Here is an 18,044-nt window from a genome sequence, read left to right on the forward strand (position 1 = left end):
ACCGTCACCCTCCTCCTCTTCATCTCTGTCAGCTGCTGCTCCCCATCAGCATGGCCATGGGCAGGTGCTTCTCTGCCCTTCTGTGCCTCCTTCCCATTCTTGGTGGTGACCTCAGACTGGTGTCCACAGCCAGCCTTGTCTGACAAGCAATGGGTCAAAGTTCAAGGTCGTTGGTAAGAAAGCTGCAGAGGAGACAGGTGGTGACTGTGGCCACAGGGAGTGTGGAGCTGGGACCGGGGAACAATGTAAAGATGGCTTTTCAGTCAGCAAAGAGCTTCATTTTTATTAAAGGGGAAATACGTTCATGATCAACATGGACTGACATCAATGAATTTTTATTGGCAACTAGTGGAATAACAGACATTTTAATGACTTTAAGGATCACTAAAACACTTAATTGGGCCCATCATTTATAAAGTAGGCACTCTAACCCCTTTAGAAATCCTTGAAGCAGATTAAGAACAAAACAACTATTGTGATCGTTACAATGAAAACTGAAAAAAACAACCAACCCCCACCCCACCCCCACCCCCCCCCGACCTGCTGACTAGATCGGCTGGTTGTATGGCTTCTTACGGCTCAGGTTCTTCGACTGTGCAGATCTTCAGGGGTGTTAAGTGATATCCAACGTAGAAATAAGGCCAAAGGGCACCGCTAGCACAGTCGCTAAAACTGTACAGAAGGGACTTATCACGCAGATTGTAAAATGAAACCTCATGCATTTCGGAGTCTAAAAAAATCCCAACCCTATTAGGTGCTACACTGGGCAGAAGACTGATTTTCTCACGGCCCAGTGCAAAATAATTTTCCCAGTAGTTTAGCCCAACTGCCCATAATCCGTCCTGCACTGAGTACTGTTGAAAAGTACTGTTGCTGCTCCTAGGCCTGCTCCTGGGGAAGGGCTCCTTACAGACCCCCACGACCCATTCGTTTTTGCATTCCACGTCTACCTCCCAGTACTGTCTGCCAGAACTGTATCCCTCAGACCCCAGAATAATAGGGTACCGCTGAAACCTTTTCGAGCTATACGGTACCCTTTGCCTTCCTCCATACTGCACAGCTTTTTTATCTTCCGAGACCGCAAGTTTACAGTATGCCGTTCCGGGATCCAGACGCACATCAACTTGAAAGCGCCTGATAATTCTGTCCAAGCCGGAACACTGGGGAGGCAGCCGGTAACCGTATTCTTTCAGTGTGAACGCGAGTACGTCAGGGCATCTGAAGCTATCGGGTCTCTCGTAGCAATCTTTCAGCCCGGTCAGCAGCTCCAGCTCGGGCCTCACGTACTTGCGCTTCACCTTCCTCCACAGACACTTGAGGGAAGCGATGTGGTCTGAGAACCTCGCCAGGTTTTCCTGCAGTTTGGCCGCTTCGGCCGCCTCTTCGATTTGTAAGCGCTCCAGCGCGTTCTCCCGCTCCCCGCGGAGACACAGCCTGTGCTGCTGGTATTCCAGCGCCAGCTCCTCCCGTCGGTGCTCCGCCCGCTTCTTCAGTTCCAGCAACCTCCTCCTTTGTGAGGCAGTGTCCTCTCCTCCGGCTCCACCTTCTCCCTCCACAGCTTCACGCAACACTCAATATATTCCCCAGGACCGAGGGCAGCCTTCTCTGTGGGCCACACGGAGTCCCCCGAGGGGCTGGGGACGAGGCTGCGCGGTGGACAGGGAACCTCGTGGTCCTCTTCGCAGGAAGTGGCAGGGGCTGTTGGTCCTTCTCACAGGAAGTGGCCGGAAGCTGGAGCTGTTGGTCCTTCTCACAGGAAGTGGCCGGGAGCTGTTTGTCCTCTTCGCAGGAAGTGGCCGGGAGCTGTTGGTCCTTCTCACAGGAAGTGGCCGGGAGCTGGAGCTGTTGGTCCTTCTCACAGGAAGTGGCCGGGAGCTGTTGGTCCTTCTCACAGGAAGTGGCCGGAAGCTGAAGCTGTTGGTCCTTCTCACAGGAAGTGGCTGGGAGCTGTTGGTCCTTCTCACAGGAAGTGACCAGAAGCTGGAGCTGTTGGTCCTTCTCACAGGAAGTGGCTGGAAGCTGAAGTTGTTGGTCCTTCTCGCAGGAAGTGGCCGGGAGCTGTTGGTCCTTCTCACAGGAAGTGACCGGAAGCTGAAGCTGTTGGTCCTTCTCACAGGAAGTGGCCGGAAGCTGAAGCTGTTGGTCCTTCTCGCAGGAAGTGGCCGGAAGCTGAAGCTGTTGGTCCTTCTCGCAGGAAGTGGCCGGGAGCTGTTGGTCCTTCTCACAGGAAATGGTTGGGAGCTGGAGCTGTTGGTCCTTCTCACAGGAAGTGGCCGGGAGCTGTTGGTCCTTCTCACAGGAAGTGGCCGGGAGCTGTTGGTCCTTCTCACAGGAAGTGGCCGGGAGCTGTTGGTCCTTTTCACAGGAAGTGGCCGGGAGCTGTTTGTCCTTTTCACAGGAAGTGGCCGGAAGCTGTTGGTCCTTCTCACAGGAAGTGGCCGGGAGCTGTTGGTCCTTCTCACAGGAAGTGGCCGGAAGCTGAAGCTGTTGGTCCTTCTCACAGGAAGTGGCCGGAAGCTGGAGCTGTTGGTCCTTCTCACAGGAAGTGGCCGGAAGCTGGAGCTGTTGGTCCTTCTCACAGGAAGTGGCTGGAAGCTGAAGTTGTTGGTCCTTCTCACAGGAAGTGGCCGGGAGCTGGAGCTGTTGGTCCTTCTCACAGGAAGTGGCCGGGAGCTGTTGGTCCTTTTCACAGGAAATGGTTGGGAGCTGGAGCTGTTGGTCCTTCTCACAGGAAGTGGCCGGGAGCTGTTGGTCCTTCTCACAGGAAATGGTTGGGAGCTGGAGCTGTTGGTCCTTCTCACAGGAAGTGATTGGAAGCTGAAGCTGTTGGTCCTTCTCGCAGGAAGTGGTCGGAAGCTGTTGGTCCTTTTCACAGGAAGTGGCCAGGAGCTGTTGGTCCTTCTCACAGGAAGTGGCCGGAAGCTGTTGGTCCTTCTCACAGGAAGTGGCCGGAAGCTGTTGGTCCTTCTCACAGGAAATGGCCGGAAGCTTTTGGCGTATCTCACAGGAACACTCCTCTTCCAGCTTTCTCTTCTTGGTCTTTTTTACAGTGAGCGGCGTGGCAACTTTGGTCATCTTGCCCAGCTGTCTATTACTCCGAAAACTCCTTTCTGGACAGTTAAAGTGGCAAACAGGGCAGGGAAAACAATCCTTGAGATCCTTCCAGAATTCACGGATGCAGGTGAGACAGAAGTTGTGCCCACACCCGATGGTCACTGGGTCCTTGAAGTACTTCTTACAGACGGGACAGTGGGCCTCTGCTTGGAGGTCGGCTCGCCCTGCTTTGGGCTCCTCGGAGCCTTGCACAAAGGTTGTGGGAGAGGACATGCTGCTTCTCTGCAGCTCGAAACCAGCAAGCCCTAGTAGTGTCTGAGATCTGGAGACCGACCACTGCCTTCTTCAGTGTCACTGTTGACACTGGCTTCTGCAAACTTGGTTAGTTCTATGTACCTTACACCAGAATGGGCTGACAGAGTCCAGAGCCCAGGCCTACTGCTAAGAACACGTTAGCTAGGCTGTTGCTTTCCCTGCTCAGTGATCTGCAGGCAAGTGAAGTTTTCTTGTTCAAGAAAGTTGCTTCACATCCGAGAAAATAATTCTTCCTATGGGTGAGATAAGACATAGGAGTTTAATAATCAGACTGTGTGATTGGCAATGTATTAAAACAACCACACAAGAACCCTATGTACACAGGACCCAGGTTCGATCCCTGAGACCCACATTGGGGGAGGAACCAACTCTTGAAACTTGTCTTTTGACTTCCATGCCCTTGCTGTGTGGACTCATAACCTATTTGAGAGCACATGCACGTGAATACATTTATGAGTGCAAAAATCATTAGGTGAAAATATGGGACCTTTATACTGCAGATTTAACTCACAATTATAAGCAAATAGCAACACAAGCTGGTAAGATGGCCCAGAGGTCAGAACACTAGCTGTTCTTGCAGAGGGTCAGGGTTCAGTTCCCAGCACCCACGTGGTGGCTTACAACCATCCACGATTCCATTTCCAGGGGATCAGATGCCTTCTTTTGAACTTGGGGGGCACAGACACACATGTGGTGCACACACATACAGGTAAGCAAAACATTTATACACCTAAAATAAATCAGTCTAACACAATTATCAAACAAAACAAAACATGAAGTCCAGCATTATAAGCCAGGTTTAGTGGTGTATTCTTGTAACCACAAAACTTGGGAGGTAGAGACAAGAGGATTAGGGATTAGGTCTTCTAGACTATCGGGTCAGTCTGGGTTGTTTCAAAAAATATAAATAAAAAATTTAAAACAGCCGGGCAGTGGTGGCACACGCCTTTAATCCCAGCACTCAGGAGGCAGAGGCAGGCGGATCTTTGTGAGTTTGAAGCCAGCCTGGTCTACAGAGTAAGATCTAGAAAAGGCACAAAGCTACACAGAGAAACCCTGTCTCAAAAAACAAAAATTAAAACAATAACAAAATAGATATGATTTGCAACATCTGTATTTACATCAGAGGTAGAGGTAGGATAGGAGGAATTCAAGACAGCTTTTGCTACATAGTGAGTTCCAGGACAGGCTAAAGTATGGGAGACCTATCTCAAGCAAACAAAACAACAAAAATTTATAAAGAAAAAATATCAGCTGGCCATGGTGGCACAGGCATTTAGACCCAGCACTCAGGAGACAGAGGCAGATGGATCTCTGTGAGTTCAAGGCCAACCTAGTAAAAAATTGAGTTCCAGGACAGCCAGGGCTCTCTTATACTTTGAAACTCTGTCTCTAAAAACAAACAAACAACAAAACACCAATCAGGGCTGGAGAGATGGCTCTGTGGTTTGAAGCACTGGCTGCTCTTCCAGAGGACCCAGGTTCAATTCCCAACACCTAAATGGCAGCTCACAATTGACTGTAACTCCAGTAGGCTTCAAGTATTCTCACACAGACATATGTGCCAGCACATAAGAAAAAAAGAAAGAAAGAAAGAAAGAAAGAAAGAAAGAAAGAAAGAAAGAAAGAAAGGAAAGAAAGAAAGAAAGAGAGAGAGTGCCTGAGCTTCTGGCTGGACAGCTTCTCTCTCTCTCTCTCTCTCTCTCTCTCTCTCTCTCTCTCTCTGCCCTAGTCCCTGGGGACACATCCCTTGCCCCTCCCCCACCTGCTGCAGCCCCCATTATCCTGTCAGCAGCATCCTCCCCCACCTTCAACAACCATCCCTTATGGCAGCAGGGACCCCTGGAGGCACAGGCTCCACTTGCACCAATTGGAGGAAGAGATGGCTAGATGGCAGTGTAAGAATACATTCAAAAACATAAAGAGCAATACAGCACCAATGGAAACTAGTGGTTCTACAACAGCAAGACCTGAACATCCCAACACAGATAAAGCAGAGGAAAACAACCTTGAAAATAGCTTTATGAAGACAGAGACCCTTTAAAGAGGAAATGAAAAATTCCCTTAAAGAAATCAAGGAAAAGACAAAAAAAAAAAAAAAAATTGGAAGAAATCAATAAATCCCTTAAAGAAAGTCAAGAAAAAATAAACAGGTGAAAAAAGAGTTCAAGACTTGAAAACTGAAACAGCAGCAATAAAGAAAACAAAAACCTAGAAAATTCTGGAAATGGAAAATCTGGGTAAATGAACAGGAACTACAGATGCAGCATAACCAACAGAGTACAAGAGATAGAAGAGAGGATCTCAGGCATTGAAGACACGATAGAGGAAATAGATTCATCAGCCAAAGAAAATGTTAAACCCAACAAATCCTTAATACAAAACATCCAGGAAATCTGGGACACCATGAAAAGACCAAACCTAAGAATGATAGGGATAGAAGAAGGAGAATTCCAGCTCAAAGGCACAGAAAATATATTCAACAAAATCATAGAAGAAAACTTGCCCAACTTAAAGGACAGGCCTATCTGAAGGTACAAAAAGCTTACAGAGCACAAAATAGACTGAACCAAAAAAAAAAAAAATTAAAAAGTTCCCTTGCCACATAATAAAATACTAAACATACAGAATAAAGAAAAAATATTAAGAGCTGCAAAGGAAAAAGGCCAAGTAACATATAAAGGCAGACCCATAAGAATAACACCTCACTCTGAAAGACAGAAGGTCCTGGACAGATGTAATGCAGACACTAAGAGACCATAAATGCCAGTCCAGACTACTATACCCAGTAAAGCCTTCAGTCACCATAGACAGAGAAAACAAGATATTACACGACAAAATCAGATTTAAACAATACCTATCCATAAATCTAGCCCTACAGAAAATAGAAGGAAAACTCCAACCAAAGGAAGTTAGCTGCACCCACAAAAACACAGGCAATAGATAACCTCACACCAGCAAATTCCACAAAAGGGAAACACATAAACACACTACCGCCACCATTAACAAAACCAAAAATAACAGGAATTAACAATCACTGGTCATTAATATTCCTTAATATCAATGGACTCAATTCACCTATAAAAAATACAAGCTAAAAGAATGAATACAAAAACAGGATCTGTTCTTCTGTTGCATAAAAGAAACACACCTCAACCTCAAAGACATATATTACCTCAGAGTAAAGGGTTGGGAAAAGATTTTCCAATCAAATGAACCTAAGAAACAAGCTGGTGTAGCTATCCTAGTATCTAACAAAATAGTCTTCAAACTAAAATTAATCAAAAGAGACAGAGAAGGATATTTTATATTCATCACAGAAAAAAAATCCATCAAGATGAAGTCTCAATTCTGCACATTTACAGCCCAAATACAAGGGCACACACATTTGTAAAAGAAACATTACTAAAGCTTACATCACACATCAAAACCCACACACTAATAGTGGGGGACTTCAACACTCCACTCTCACCATTGAACAGGTCTGCAAGACAGAAACTTAACAGTGAAATAAGGAAACTAAAGGAAGTTATGATTCAAATGGACTTAAATATTTACAGAACATTTCACCCAAATGTAAAAGAATATCCCAGCACTTCATGGAACCTTCTCTAAAATTGGCCACATACTTGATCACAAACCAAACCTCAACAGATACAAAAAATTGGAATAACCTTCTGTATCTTATTAGATCAGCATGGCTTAAAGTTAGAATTGAACAACAACAAAAATTACAGAAAGCCTACAAACTCATGGAAACTGAACAACACTCAACTGAATCACCACTGGGTAAAAGTGGAAATAAGTAATTAAAGACTTCCTAGAATTCAATGAAAATGAATGCACAACATACTCAAACTTATGGGACACAATGAAAGCAGTGCTAAGAGGAAAATTCATAGCACTAAATGCCCACATAAAGAATTTGGAGAAATCTCACACTAGTGACTTAACAGCACAAATGAAAGCTCTAGAACAACAAGAAAACTCACCCAGGTGAAATAAATACCAGGAAATAGTCAAATTGGGGTCTTATATAAACAAAGAGTTGGTTCTTCAAGAAAATCAATAAGATAGATAAACCCTTATCCAAACTTACCAAAAGGCAGAGAGAACAGCCAAATTAACAAAATTAGAAATGAAAAGGGGGATATAACAACAAGACACCGAGGAAATACAGGGAATCATTAGGCCATACTTCAAAAACTTATACTCCACAAAACTGGAAAATTTAAAAGAAATGGACAATTCTCTGGATAGGTACCACATACCAAAATTAAACCAAGACCAGATAAACAACTTAAACAGACTTAACCCTAAGGAAATAGAAGCAGTTATTAAAAGTTTTCCAAGCATGGCTGGAGAGATGGCTCACCAGTTAAGAGCACTGACTGTTATTCCAGAGGTCCTGAGTTTAATTCCCAGCAACCACCTGGTGGCTCACATCCATCTGTAATGAGGTCTGGTGCCCTCTTCTGGCCTGCAGGCATACATGCTGACAACACTGCATACCCAACAAATAAATAATTTTATTTTTTAAAGAAGTCTCCCAAGTGAAAAAAAGCCCAGGGCCAGATACTTTCAGCACAGAATTCTACCAAAATTTCAAAGAACTAATACCAATACTTCTCAAATTGTCCACACAATAGAAACAGAAGGAACAATGCCAAGCTCTTCTTATGAGGCTACAGTTACCATGATACCCAAACTACACAAAGATGCAACAAAGAAAGAATTACAGACCAGTCTCCCCCATGAACATTGATGCAAAAATACTCAATAAAATATTGGCATACTGAATCCAAGAACACATCCAAAAAATTATCCACCATGACCAAGTAGGCTTCATCCCAGGGATGCAAGGATGGTGCAACATACAAAAATCTGTCAATGTAATCTACCATACAAACAAACTGAAAGAAAAAAATTATCACTCATTAGATGCTGAAAAAGCCTTCGACAAAATCCAATACCCCTTCATGATAAAAGTCTTGGAGAGATCAGGAATATAAGGAACATACCTAAATATAATGAAAATCAATATACAGCAAGCTGACAGGCAACATCAAATTAAATGGAGAGAAACTCAAAACAATTCCACTAAAATCAGGAACAAGTCAAGGCTGTGCACTCTCTGCATATCTATTCAATATAGTACTCAAAGTTCTAGCTAGAGCAATAAGACAACAAAAGGAGATCAAGGGGATACAAATTTTTAAGAAAGAAGTAAAACTTTCACTATTTGCAGATGATATGATAGTATACATACGTGACCCCAAAAACTCTACCAGGGAACTTCTACAGCTTATAAACACCTTCAGTAATGTGGCAGGATACAAGATTTAAAAAAATCAGTAGCCCTTTTATGTACAAAGAAGTGGGCTGAGAAAGAAATCAGAGAAACAACACCCTTTACAATAGTCTAAATAACAAAGTATCTTGGGGTAATTCTAACCAAACAAGTGAAAGAACTGTATGACAAGAACTTTAAGTCTTTGAAGAAAGAAATTGAAGAAAATATCAGAAAATGGAAAGATCTCCCATGTTCTTGGATATGTAGGATCAACATAGTAAAAATGGCAATCTTACCAAAAGCAATCTATAGAATCAATGCAATCACCATCAAAATCCCAACACAGACCTGGAAAGCACAATACTCAACTTCATATGGAAAAACAAAAGACCCAGAATAGCCAAAACTATACTGTACAGAAAAAGGAACTTCCGGAGGTATCACCATCCTTGACTTAAAGCTCTACTATAGAGTTATAATAATAAAAACATCTTGATATTGGCATAAAAACAGACACATGGATCAATGGAATTGAATCAAAGACCCTGACACTAATCCACACACCTATAAATACCTGATTTTTGACAAAGAAATCAAAAATATATGATGGAAAAAAGAAAGCATCTTCAACAAATGGTGCTGGCATAACTCAACGGAGCATGTAGAAGAATGCAAATAGATCCATACTTATCACCATGCACAAAACTCAAGTCCAAGTGGATCAAAGACCTCAACATAAATCTGGTTACATTGAATCTGCGAGAAGAGAAAGTGGGAAGTAGTCTTGAATGCATTGGCACAGGAGACTACTTCCTGAATATAACACCAGTAGCACTGACACCTAGAGCAGCAATTAATAAATGGGACCTCCTGAAACTGAGAAGCTTCTGTAAGGCAAAGGCCACTGTCAATAAGACAAAGTGACAATCCACAGAATGGGAAAAGATCTTCACCAATCTCATATCTGACAGAGGGCTGATCTCCAAAACATATAAAGAACTCAAGAAACTAGACATCAGAATACCAAATAATCCAATTAAAAAAAAATAAGGTACAGATCTAAACAGAATTCTCAACAGAAAAATCTCAAATGGCTGAAAGACATTTAAAGAATTGCTCAGCATCCTTAGTCATCAGGGAAATGCAAATCAAAATGACTCTGAGATACCACCTTACGTCTGTCAGAATGGCTATGATCAAAAATACTGATGAGAGCTTATGTTGAAGAGGATGTGGAGTAAGGGGAACACTATTCCACTGTTGGTGGGAATGCAAACTTGTACAGCCACTTTGGAAATCAATATGGCACTTTCTTAGAAAATTGGGAATCAACCTTCCTCAAGACCCAGCTATACCACCCTTGGACATATACCCAAGGGATGCTCAATCATACCACAAGGATACATGCTCAACTATGTTCATAGCAGTGTTATTCATAATAGCCAGAACCTGGAAACAACATAGATGCCCCTCAACTGAAGAATGAATAATTCTTCAGTAATTCAGTAATGTGGCACATAAACACAATGGAGTACTACTCAGCAGAGAAAAGCAATGACATCATGAGGCAAATGGATGGAACTAGAAAAAAATCATCCTGGATGAGGTAACTCAGACCCAGAAAGACAAACATGTTATGTACTCACTCATAAGTGGATATTAGATGTAAAGCAAAGAATAACCAGGCTACAATCCACAACCCCAGAGAAGCTAGGTAACAAGGAGAACCCTAAGAAGGACTCTCATGGATTGACCTAGGAAGAGGAAATAGATAAGAGCTCCTGGGTAAACTGGGAGGGGGGGGATGGGAACATGAGGGATTAGAATGGCTGAGTTGGGAGAGAGATGGAGGAGAGCAATGAAAGAGATATCTTGATAGAGGGAACCATTTGGGGGTTAGGGAGAAATTAGGGAAATTTCCAGGAGTCCATAAGGATGTCCTCAGCTAAGACACCTAGCAATAATGGAGAGGGTGCCTGAACTGGCCTTCTGTAATCAGATTGGTGACTACCCTAACTGTCATCATAGAGCCTTCATCCAGTAACTGATGGAAGCAGATGCAAAGATCCACAGCTAAGCACTGGGCCGAGCTCCTGGAGTCCAGCTGAAGTGAGGGAGGAGGGATTATATAAACAAGGGGTTCAAGATCATGATGGGGAAACCCACAGAGACAGCTGACCTGAGCTAGTGGGATCTCATGGGCTCTGGACTGACAGCTGGGGAAGCTGTGTGGGACCAAACTAGGCCCTCTGAATGTGGGTGAGTTGTGTGGCTTGATCTGCTTGTGGGATCCCTGGTAGTGTGACCAAGATTTATCCCTGGTGTATGAAATGGCTTTTTGGAGCCCATTCGCTGTGGTGAGATACCTCGTTCAGCCTTGATACAAGGGGGAGGGGCTTGGTCCTGCCCCAGCTTGGTATGCCAGACTTTGTTGACTCCTGAAGGGAGGCCTTACCCTCTCTCAGGAGTGGATGTGGGGGTGAGATGGGGGGTTGGTGAGGAGGGTGAAGCCGGAGAAGGGGCAGGAGGGGAAACCGTGGTTTGTATATAAAATGAAAAAAAAAAAATAAATGAATAAGAAAAGGAAAAAAAGAATAAGAATTTGGGGCTGGAGAGCTGGCTCAGCGGTTAAGAGCACTGACTGCTCTTCCAGAGGTCCTGAGTTCAATTCCCAGCAACCACATGGTGGCTCACAACCATCTGTAATGAGATCTGGCGCCCTCTTCTGGCCTAGGATACATAATAAATAAATAGATCTTAAAAAAAAAAAAGAATAAGAATTTGAAACATTAAAAAAAAGAAAGAAATCATTAAAAAATAAATGAAAATGCCAATCAGATTGGAGAGATGGCTCCGTGGGTGAAAGAGCCTGTACTGCATCCTGACCACCTGATTTAGTCCCTAGAACACATACAGCAGCCGGATGGAGTGGCTTGCCCTTCACAATCCCACCTCTCAGTGAGCTGGAAGGTGGAAACTGGTTTGGCCAGAGTTTGCGTAGGAAAACCTGGAGTACATTGGGCAGCAGCAGAAACAAGAGACCCTGCCTGAAAAAAACAAGGTGTGGGTGGTGTGGGGGTGGGGAGGCTGGAGAGATGGCTCAACAGTTAAGAGCACTTACCGCTGCTGGCTCTTGCAGAGGTTTCAGCCCCAGGATTTATACGGCAGGGGAAAAAAAGTCCATCACCCCAGTTCTAGGGAATCCAACCCTGTCTTCTGGCCTCTGCAGGCACCAGGTATGCACGTGGTGCAAATATATACACACAAGTGGGCAAAATACTTACCCACATAAACGGAACAAGAAAAGGCAAGCAACCAAGGTGGCGAGCTGGCAAGCCAGTTTAGCAGGTTAAAACACTTGATGTCAACCCGACAACCTGAGTTTAATCCCTGAGACCAACGAGGTGAGAAGATTGACACCTGCAAGTTGTCCTTTGACCTCCACACCTGCGCCATGGCATACACACACCCACACACATATACATATACATCAATAAATATAACTTTTTTAAAGGTGGAAGGCAGAGCCGGGTGTGGTGGCCATTTTTAATCCCAGCACTAGGGAGGCAGAGGCAGTCGAATCTCTGAGTTCGAGGCCAGCTTGGTCTACAAAGTGAGTTCCAGGACAGCCGGGACTACACAAAGAAACCCTGTCTCTAAAAAAAAAAAAAAAAAAAAAAAAAAAAAAAAAAAAAAAAGGTGGAAGCAGCCAGGCGTGGTGGTGCATGCCTAAAATCCCCGCACATGGGGCAGAGGCAGGCTGATATATGTGGATCTGAGGCCCACCTGGACTACAATATGAGTTTCAGGGCAGCCAACCTGGCCTCAAAACAAAAACAGCAAAAAGATGGAAGGTAAGAACCAACTTCCACAAGTTGTCCTCTGACCTTCACGTACCCTTCTCCCCGGACAAATCAACGAAAGCAGAGTGAACATGAAACAGAAAATGAGTTGGAGCCTACACATCCTCAGGACCTGCCCCCGGTGACCCAATCCTCCACTGGGACTCCACCTTCCCCAATAGCATCACCAGGCACACCAAGAGTCCAAACACAGGAGCCTTTGGGCGACACTCACATTCAAACCACAACTGTCTAAAATAATAATTTGTGTGAAAAACAGTTCATCTCAGCCCAATCACAGATTCTCAGTCACGCGTCCCAGATGCAGCACTCTCATTTTACCTGCTGGAGATGCCGAGTTCTGCAGCTTGCACCAGACACTGCAGGACGCACAGGGAGCTGCACAAAACAGACCAAGGACCTTCCCTCCACACTTGGGGCTGGTCCTGTTTCACTGTGATCGATGGCTCCACTAGAAGTAGACAGGGATTGGTACTGCGCATGCCTGACACCCCTCAGCTGGCTATGTTCCTGAAGAGCCGCAGGTGATGGCCCTGATTGGCCAAGCCAACGCAGCAATCATTTAATTCCTCCTGGCGACCTTCTCTTGGTCTTGCTGCAGTATTTTTGTTTTTGAGGACAGCCAGAGGACCACAGTAAGGCTGCCGGCTGATCTAGAAACTTCCTTTGGTCTAGAACGGACGTTTTCATTAGTTCAAAAAGAAGGCAAGCACAAAGGGAAAGATGTCCTCTAGACCTTTCATAAAACACGGAGCTGTTCATTTTGACCACATAGATGAGATGGGTCGAGAAGAAATGCCCGGTGAATGTCGCCATGCCATGGAAGGGTCTAAACAAGCTGAAGTCTCTTGCCAAGACGTTAGCGCCGCATATCTAGCTGAGACAGTTTCCTCAAGTAGGTGAAGCAGGTGATGAGAAAGAAAAAGAAGCCCAAGAGAAAGGTGATTGGGCTCAGCTGCATCGTGCCAACCCTGGCTTGCCTATCTATGGCCTTGACATAACTAGATGTAACAGCCAAAGAAAACCCAGATGGTCAAACCAAAACAGCCAAACACCATTCTCCCAGCATGAGAAGGAGAGTCCGGCAGCAAAGCTGTTTCACACAGCCTGGAGTGCAAAGGTAAGGTGTGGAACAGGAACCGGTACCTCAGTGGGTCAGTTTCCATCTCAACGGGCCAGCCTTGCGGGGCGTTCTACTCCTTTGTGGAATCTTGACCCATTCCACGATTCAAATTCCTCAGGGTTGAAGGATGGTTATGAAACGGTTGGAGAAGTTTGAGGGTAGCAGTTTTCAAGGCAGAGTTAGAGCCTTAAAAAGCCTCTTGGCTTCAAATAATTTAGTTCCCAAAGGGCTGAAAGAGGTTCTTTGGCGGCACTATCAGGAAGTAGGGACATGCCCCACATAGGAAATGTGAAGATTGGGAGATGGACAAGTCAATGCTTGAGGCTCTTCAGGACATTTTATTTATTTATTTTTTTTATCAAGTGGAAGGGAAAGACAGTGAAATAATTTAAATACGGTATAATGTTGGGGTTGGAGAGAAGATGGCTCAGCGGTTGAGCACTTGCACTTGCAGAGGATTTACATTGGGTTCCCATCACCCATGTAGTGGCTCACACTATCCATAACTCCAGTTCCAGGGACCTGATGCCCCCTCTGGCTTCCAAGAGTACCAGGAAGACAAATGGTATAGTTATATATTCAGGCAAACCACATATACACATGAAATAAAATAAATTGTTAATTAAAAAAAACCCAGTGTAATATTTGTTTTGGGATTTTTTTTTCTTTTTGAGACAAGTTCTCACTGTGTACCCATCAGTGTCTTAGAACTTTATTTGTGTATCATGTTGGCCTTGAACTCAGAGATCTGTCTGCCTCTGCCTCCTGAGTGCTGGGATTAAAGGCACTTACCATCATACCTGGAAATATTTGACTCTTGAAAGGATAACTGGGAAGAGCTGAAAGCAATCTTTCAATATCTTTAAAAGCTCTAAGAAGGGGAGGCAGAAGCAGGTGGATATCTGTGAGTTCAAGGACAGCCTGGTCTATATAGTGAGTTCTTGGACAGCCAAGGCTACATAGAGCACCCTCTGTCTCAAAAAACCAATAAAATAAAGTAAAGTAAATAAAAGCTCCAAGAAGGAGTGGGCAGTGAGCAGTTAGACAGAAGGCAGTGTGAACTAGAGAAACAATGGTATTGATAAAGTCCTAGTTCTTCATGTATGTGTAAGCGTGTGGGCATGCATGATGTGGGTGTGGAAGTCAGAGTACGACTTGTAGCAGTCACTTCTCTCCACCCGCCCTTCCACCATGTGTGTCCTGGGGACTTGGCAGCAAGTGCTTCACAAGTCACTCCACAGGGGACAGGGTCTCACTATATAGCCCTGGCTGGCCTGAAAGAAAAGCCTGAGGCTTAAGACCTCCTTGTGTGTGCTGTGGTTTGTGCATGCCCACAAACATACACATACACACAAAAATAAATAAGTGCAATTTTTCTTAAGTTTAAAAAAATTACTTCAGATAAAGCCCCATCATCAGGACAATGAATACAGAAAAGCTGACCATGCTTTTCAGGAACTGCAACGGGATGTGTATATGGTGAATGTTCATTAACTTAAGAGTTGGTTGTTAGGCATTAATGTATTCTCCTGGACCACTTGTTCTTATCCTTTTTCTGAGAAAAGATCTCATGTAGCCCAGGCTGGATTTGTTTCTGAGCCTCCTAGCTCTACCTCCCAAATGCTAAGGCATTTGGCATGTGCCGTCAAGCCTTGTTTATGTGTTACTGGGGGTCTATTTAACCCAGAGTGTGTACATGCTGGATAAGCACTCTGCTAATGGAGAGAAATCGCCAGCCTCTGGGCCAATTGCTTCTTGTAACCAGCCCTTCCTTCCTTCCTTCCTTCCTTCCTCCCTCCCTCCCTCCCCCCCCCCCCCCCCCCCCCCCCCCCCTCCTCCCTTCCTTCTTCCTTCCCAGCATAGGCCTGCAGCAGTCTGGCTTTCAACCTTACTCCTTCACTGCAAAGTAGATCAAAAATGAAGTAGCTTCTCAGTCAAGAGATACTTTTCATGCCTGTAACTCTCTGATGCTCTGTAACCTTGCTTTCGTCACTGATCTACCTGATTGTAGCGGATTTACACTTCGTCTCCTTGCAAGGACACATGGCAGATTTTGACATGTAGTGTAAAACAGATGTCTGTGAGGCAGCATGAAGAGTTATGTCCATGTACTTCATGCTGTAGTGGTGGTTTAGCCCTGCCATTAGCACCAGGTTTCCAGGAGCTCACGTCCAAGCCTGCCCTGTTCTATCTGGTTTGAACTTTGTTAAGATCCTTTCTCCCCCCCCTTCTCCGTCCCTCCATCCCTTTTCCCTCCCCCTCCTTCCCTCCTTCCTTCCCCTTCCTTCCCTCTCCCTCCTTCCCTCTCTCCCTCTCTCTCCTCCCCCTCCTTCCTACATTCCTCTTTTCTCACCAGGGTTTCACCATGCATCCCAGGCTAGCCATGAACTCATTATGTATCCTAGGCTTGCCTTGGACTTGCATCAGTCCTCCTGCCCAGCCTCCCAAGTGATGAGAGCAACAGGAATGTTCCCAGGCCCAGCTAGCTACAAGAGCATCTTAATCGCTTACAAGGGAAAGATCTTGCTTCTTTTTTAAATTATGAGTTTAGAAGGTTTTACTTGTTCGTTTTCCAAAACTCACTTTATTAAAGACTTCAGCAAATCTGAAGAATTTCAACCATTTCTGTTTTGGTTTATGTGCATTTCTACCATTCTTGCAGAGGACTGGAGCTTGGCTTCTAGCACTCCATATTAGATGGTTTACAACCACCTGTAACTCCAACTCCAGGGCATCTGATGTCCTCTTCTGGCCTTGGTGGACAGTGTTTGGTTCTATCTGCCTGCCTGCCTACCTGCCTACCTGTATGTCTGTTTATCTATCTATCTATCTATCTATCTATCTATCTATCTATCTATCTATCTATCTTGAGGCAAGGTCTTATCTGTAGCTCCAATAGGGCTAGAACTTTTTATGTTGTCCAAGCTAACTTCATGACAATCCTCCTGCCTCAACTTTTCAAGCTCTGGGATTACAGGCATGAGCCACCACACCCAGCCCCAAAAGTCTGCTAATAATCTGATAGCAAGATTAAAACCCATAATAGTGCTAGATTTGCTATTTTCATATTTTTTCTGGTAGTGTTGAGGATGGTCGAATTCTTTTTTTAAAAATAGAATATCTTTTATTTATTCTTTGACAACTCATACATGAAAACAATGTATCTTTACTGTAGGTGTAGCCCAGGTTGGCTTTGCTTTAGACTCACAATCCTCCTGCCTCTGCTTCTTCAGCACATCCTGAAGACATGAGACAAATTCTTTATGTAATAACTTTTTAATAATTAAGGATGGCCAGTCAGTGGTGGTGCACACCTTTAATCCCAGCACTGGGAGACAGTGGCAGGCAGATCTCTGAGTTTGAGGCCAGCCTTATCTCCAGAGTGAGTTCCAGGCCAGCCAGGGCTACACAGAGAAAGCCTGTCTCTGGTACAATAGCTGAGAAAAAAAAAATGCTTACCTCCAAGCACATAGTGGAAGGAAAGAATACACTCTGGAAAGTTCTTCAACTTCTACATGAGTGGTGACATGTGTGGATCATACACATACCCACGAATACACACAAAACAAACATATTCAATATCAAATGCTTAAAAATTCACTTACTTCTTTGAGAAAAGAAAGCTATTCTTTGAGTTTCATACATGCATACAATGCATTTCAATTATATTTGCCCTCTATAAATTACATGAAAGATTGAGAAAGGAATGAACATTTTCATTTTGAAATAAATGGTATTTTACATTTGCTTTTATAACCTTAAATGGATATTGCTCATAAAAACATACTTTTATAAGCCTTAAATTAAAACAACATACAACAGTAGCAATTAACAGTCTTTCCCCTTAATTTCAATAGAATTGATGAATCAAGTATTTTCTCTTTACTCTGAAAAGCTAATCAATGCAGTTAATCTTCTGCTCCTTTCTGTTTTGGTAGTTTGTTTTGTTTTGGTTTTTCAAGACAGGGTTTCTAGACCAGGCTGGCTTTGAACTCACAGAGATACTTCAGCCTCTGTCTCCTGAGTGCTGGGATCAAAGGCATGTGCCACCACCGCCACCCAGCTCTTTCTATCTTTTTTATTTTTGTTTTTTTGAAACATCGTTTCTCTGTGTAGCCTTAGCTATTCTGGAACTCACTCTGTAGACCAGGGTGACTTCGAACTCAAGAGATCACCTTCCTCTGCCTCCTGAGTTTTGGGATTAAAGGAGTATGCCACCATGCCCAACTTTCTATTGATTAATGGATGGATGGATGGATTGATTAAGACAGGATCTGCTGTAGCCCAGGCAGGTCTTAAGTTCCTGAGTCTCCTGCCTCAACCTCCACAGAGCTAGGATTAAAAGTATGTGCCACCACACTTAGCCAAACTTCCAGTGGTATTTCCTTGAAACAGG

The 18,044-nt window shown here is 44.2% G+C and overlaps 1 protein-coding gene across 1 annotated transcript; it reads right to left on the reverse strand.

Moving 5' to 3' along the window:
* Positions 1-549: 549 nt before the first annotated feature.
* Positions 550-3,327, reverse strand: LOC119089179 (tripartite motif-containing protein 60-like). The gene is given in 4 exon segments (XM_037211551.1): positions 550-1,519; positions 1,522-1,707; positions 1,798-1,803; positions 1,860-3,327. Coding segments are annotated over 4 exon segments (2,607 nt in total). The 3' UTR covers positions 550-572.
* Between the last annotated feature and the right edge of the window lie 14,717 nt (positions 3,328-18,044).

Source organism: Peromyscus leucopus, chromosome 17 (genome assembly GCF_004664715.2).
Source record: "Peromyscus leucopus breed LL Stock chromosome 17, UCI_PerLeu_2.1, whole genome shotgun sequence".
NCBI classification, from domain to species: domain Eukaryota; kingdom Metazoa; phylum Chordata; class Mammalia; order Rodentia; family Cricetidae; genus Peromyscus; species Peromyscus leucopus.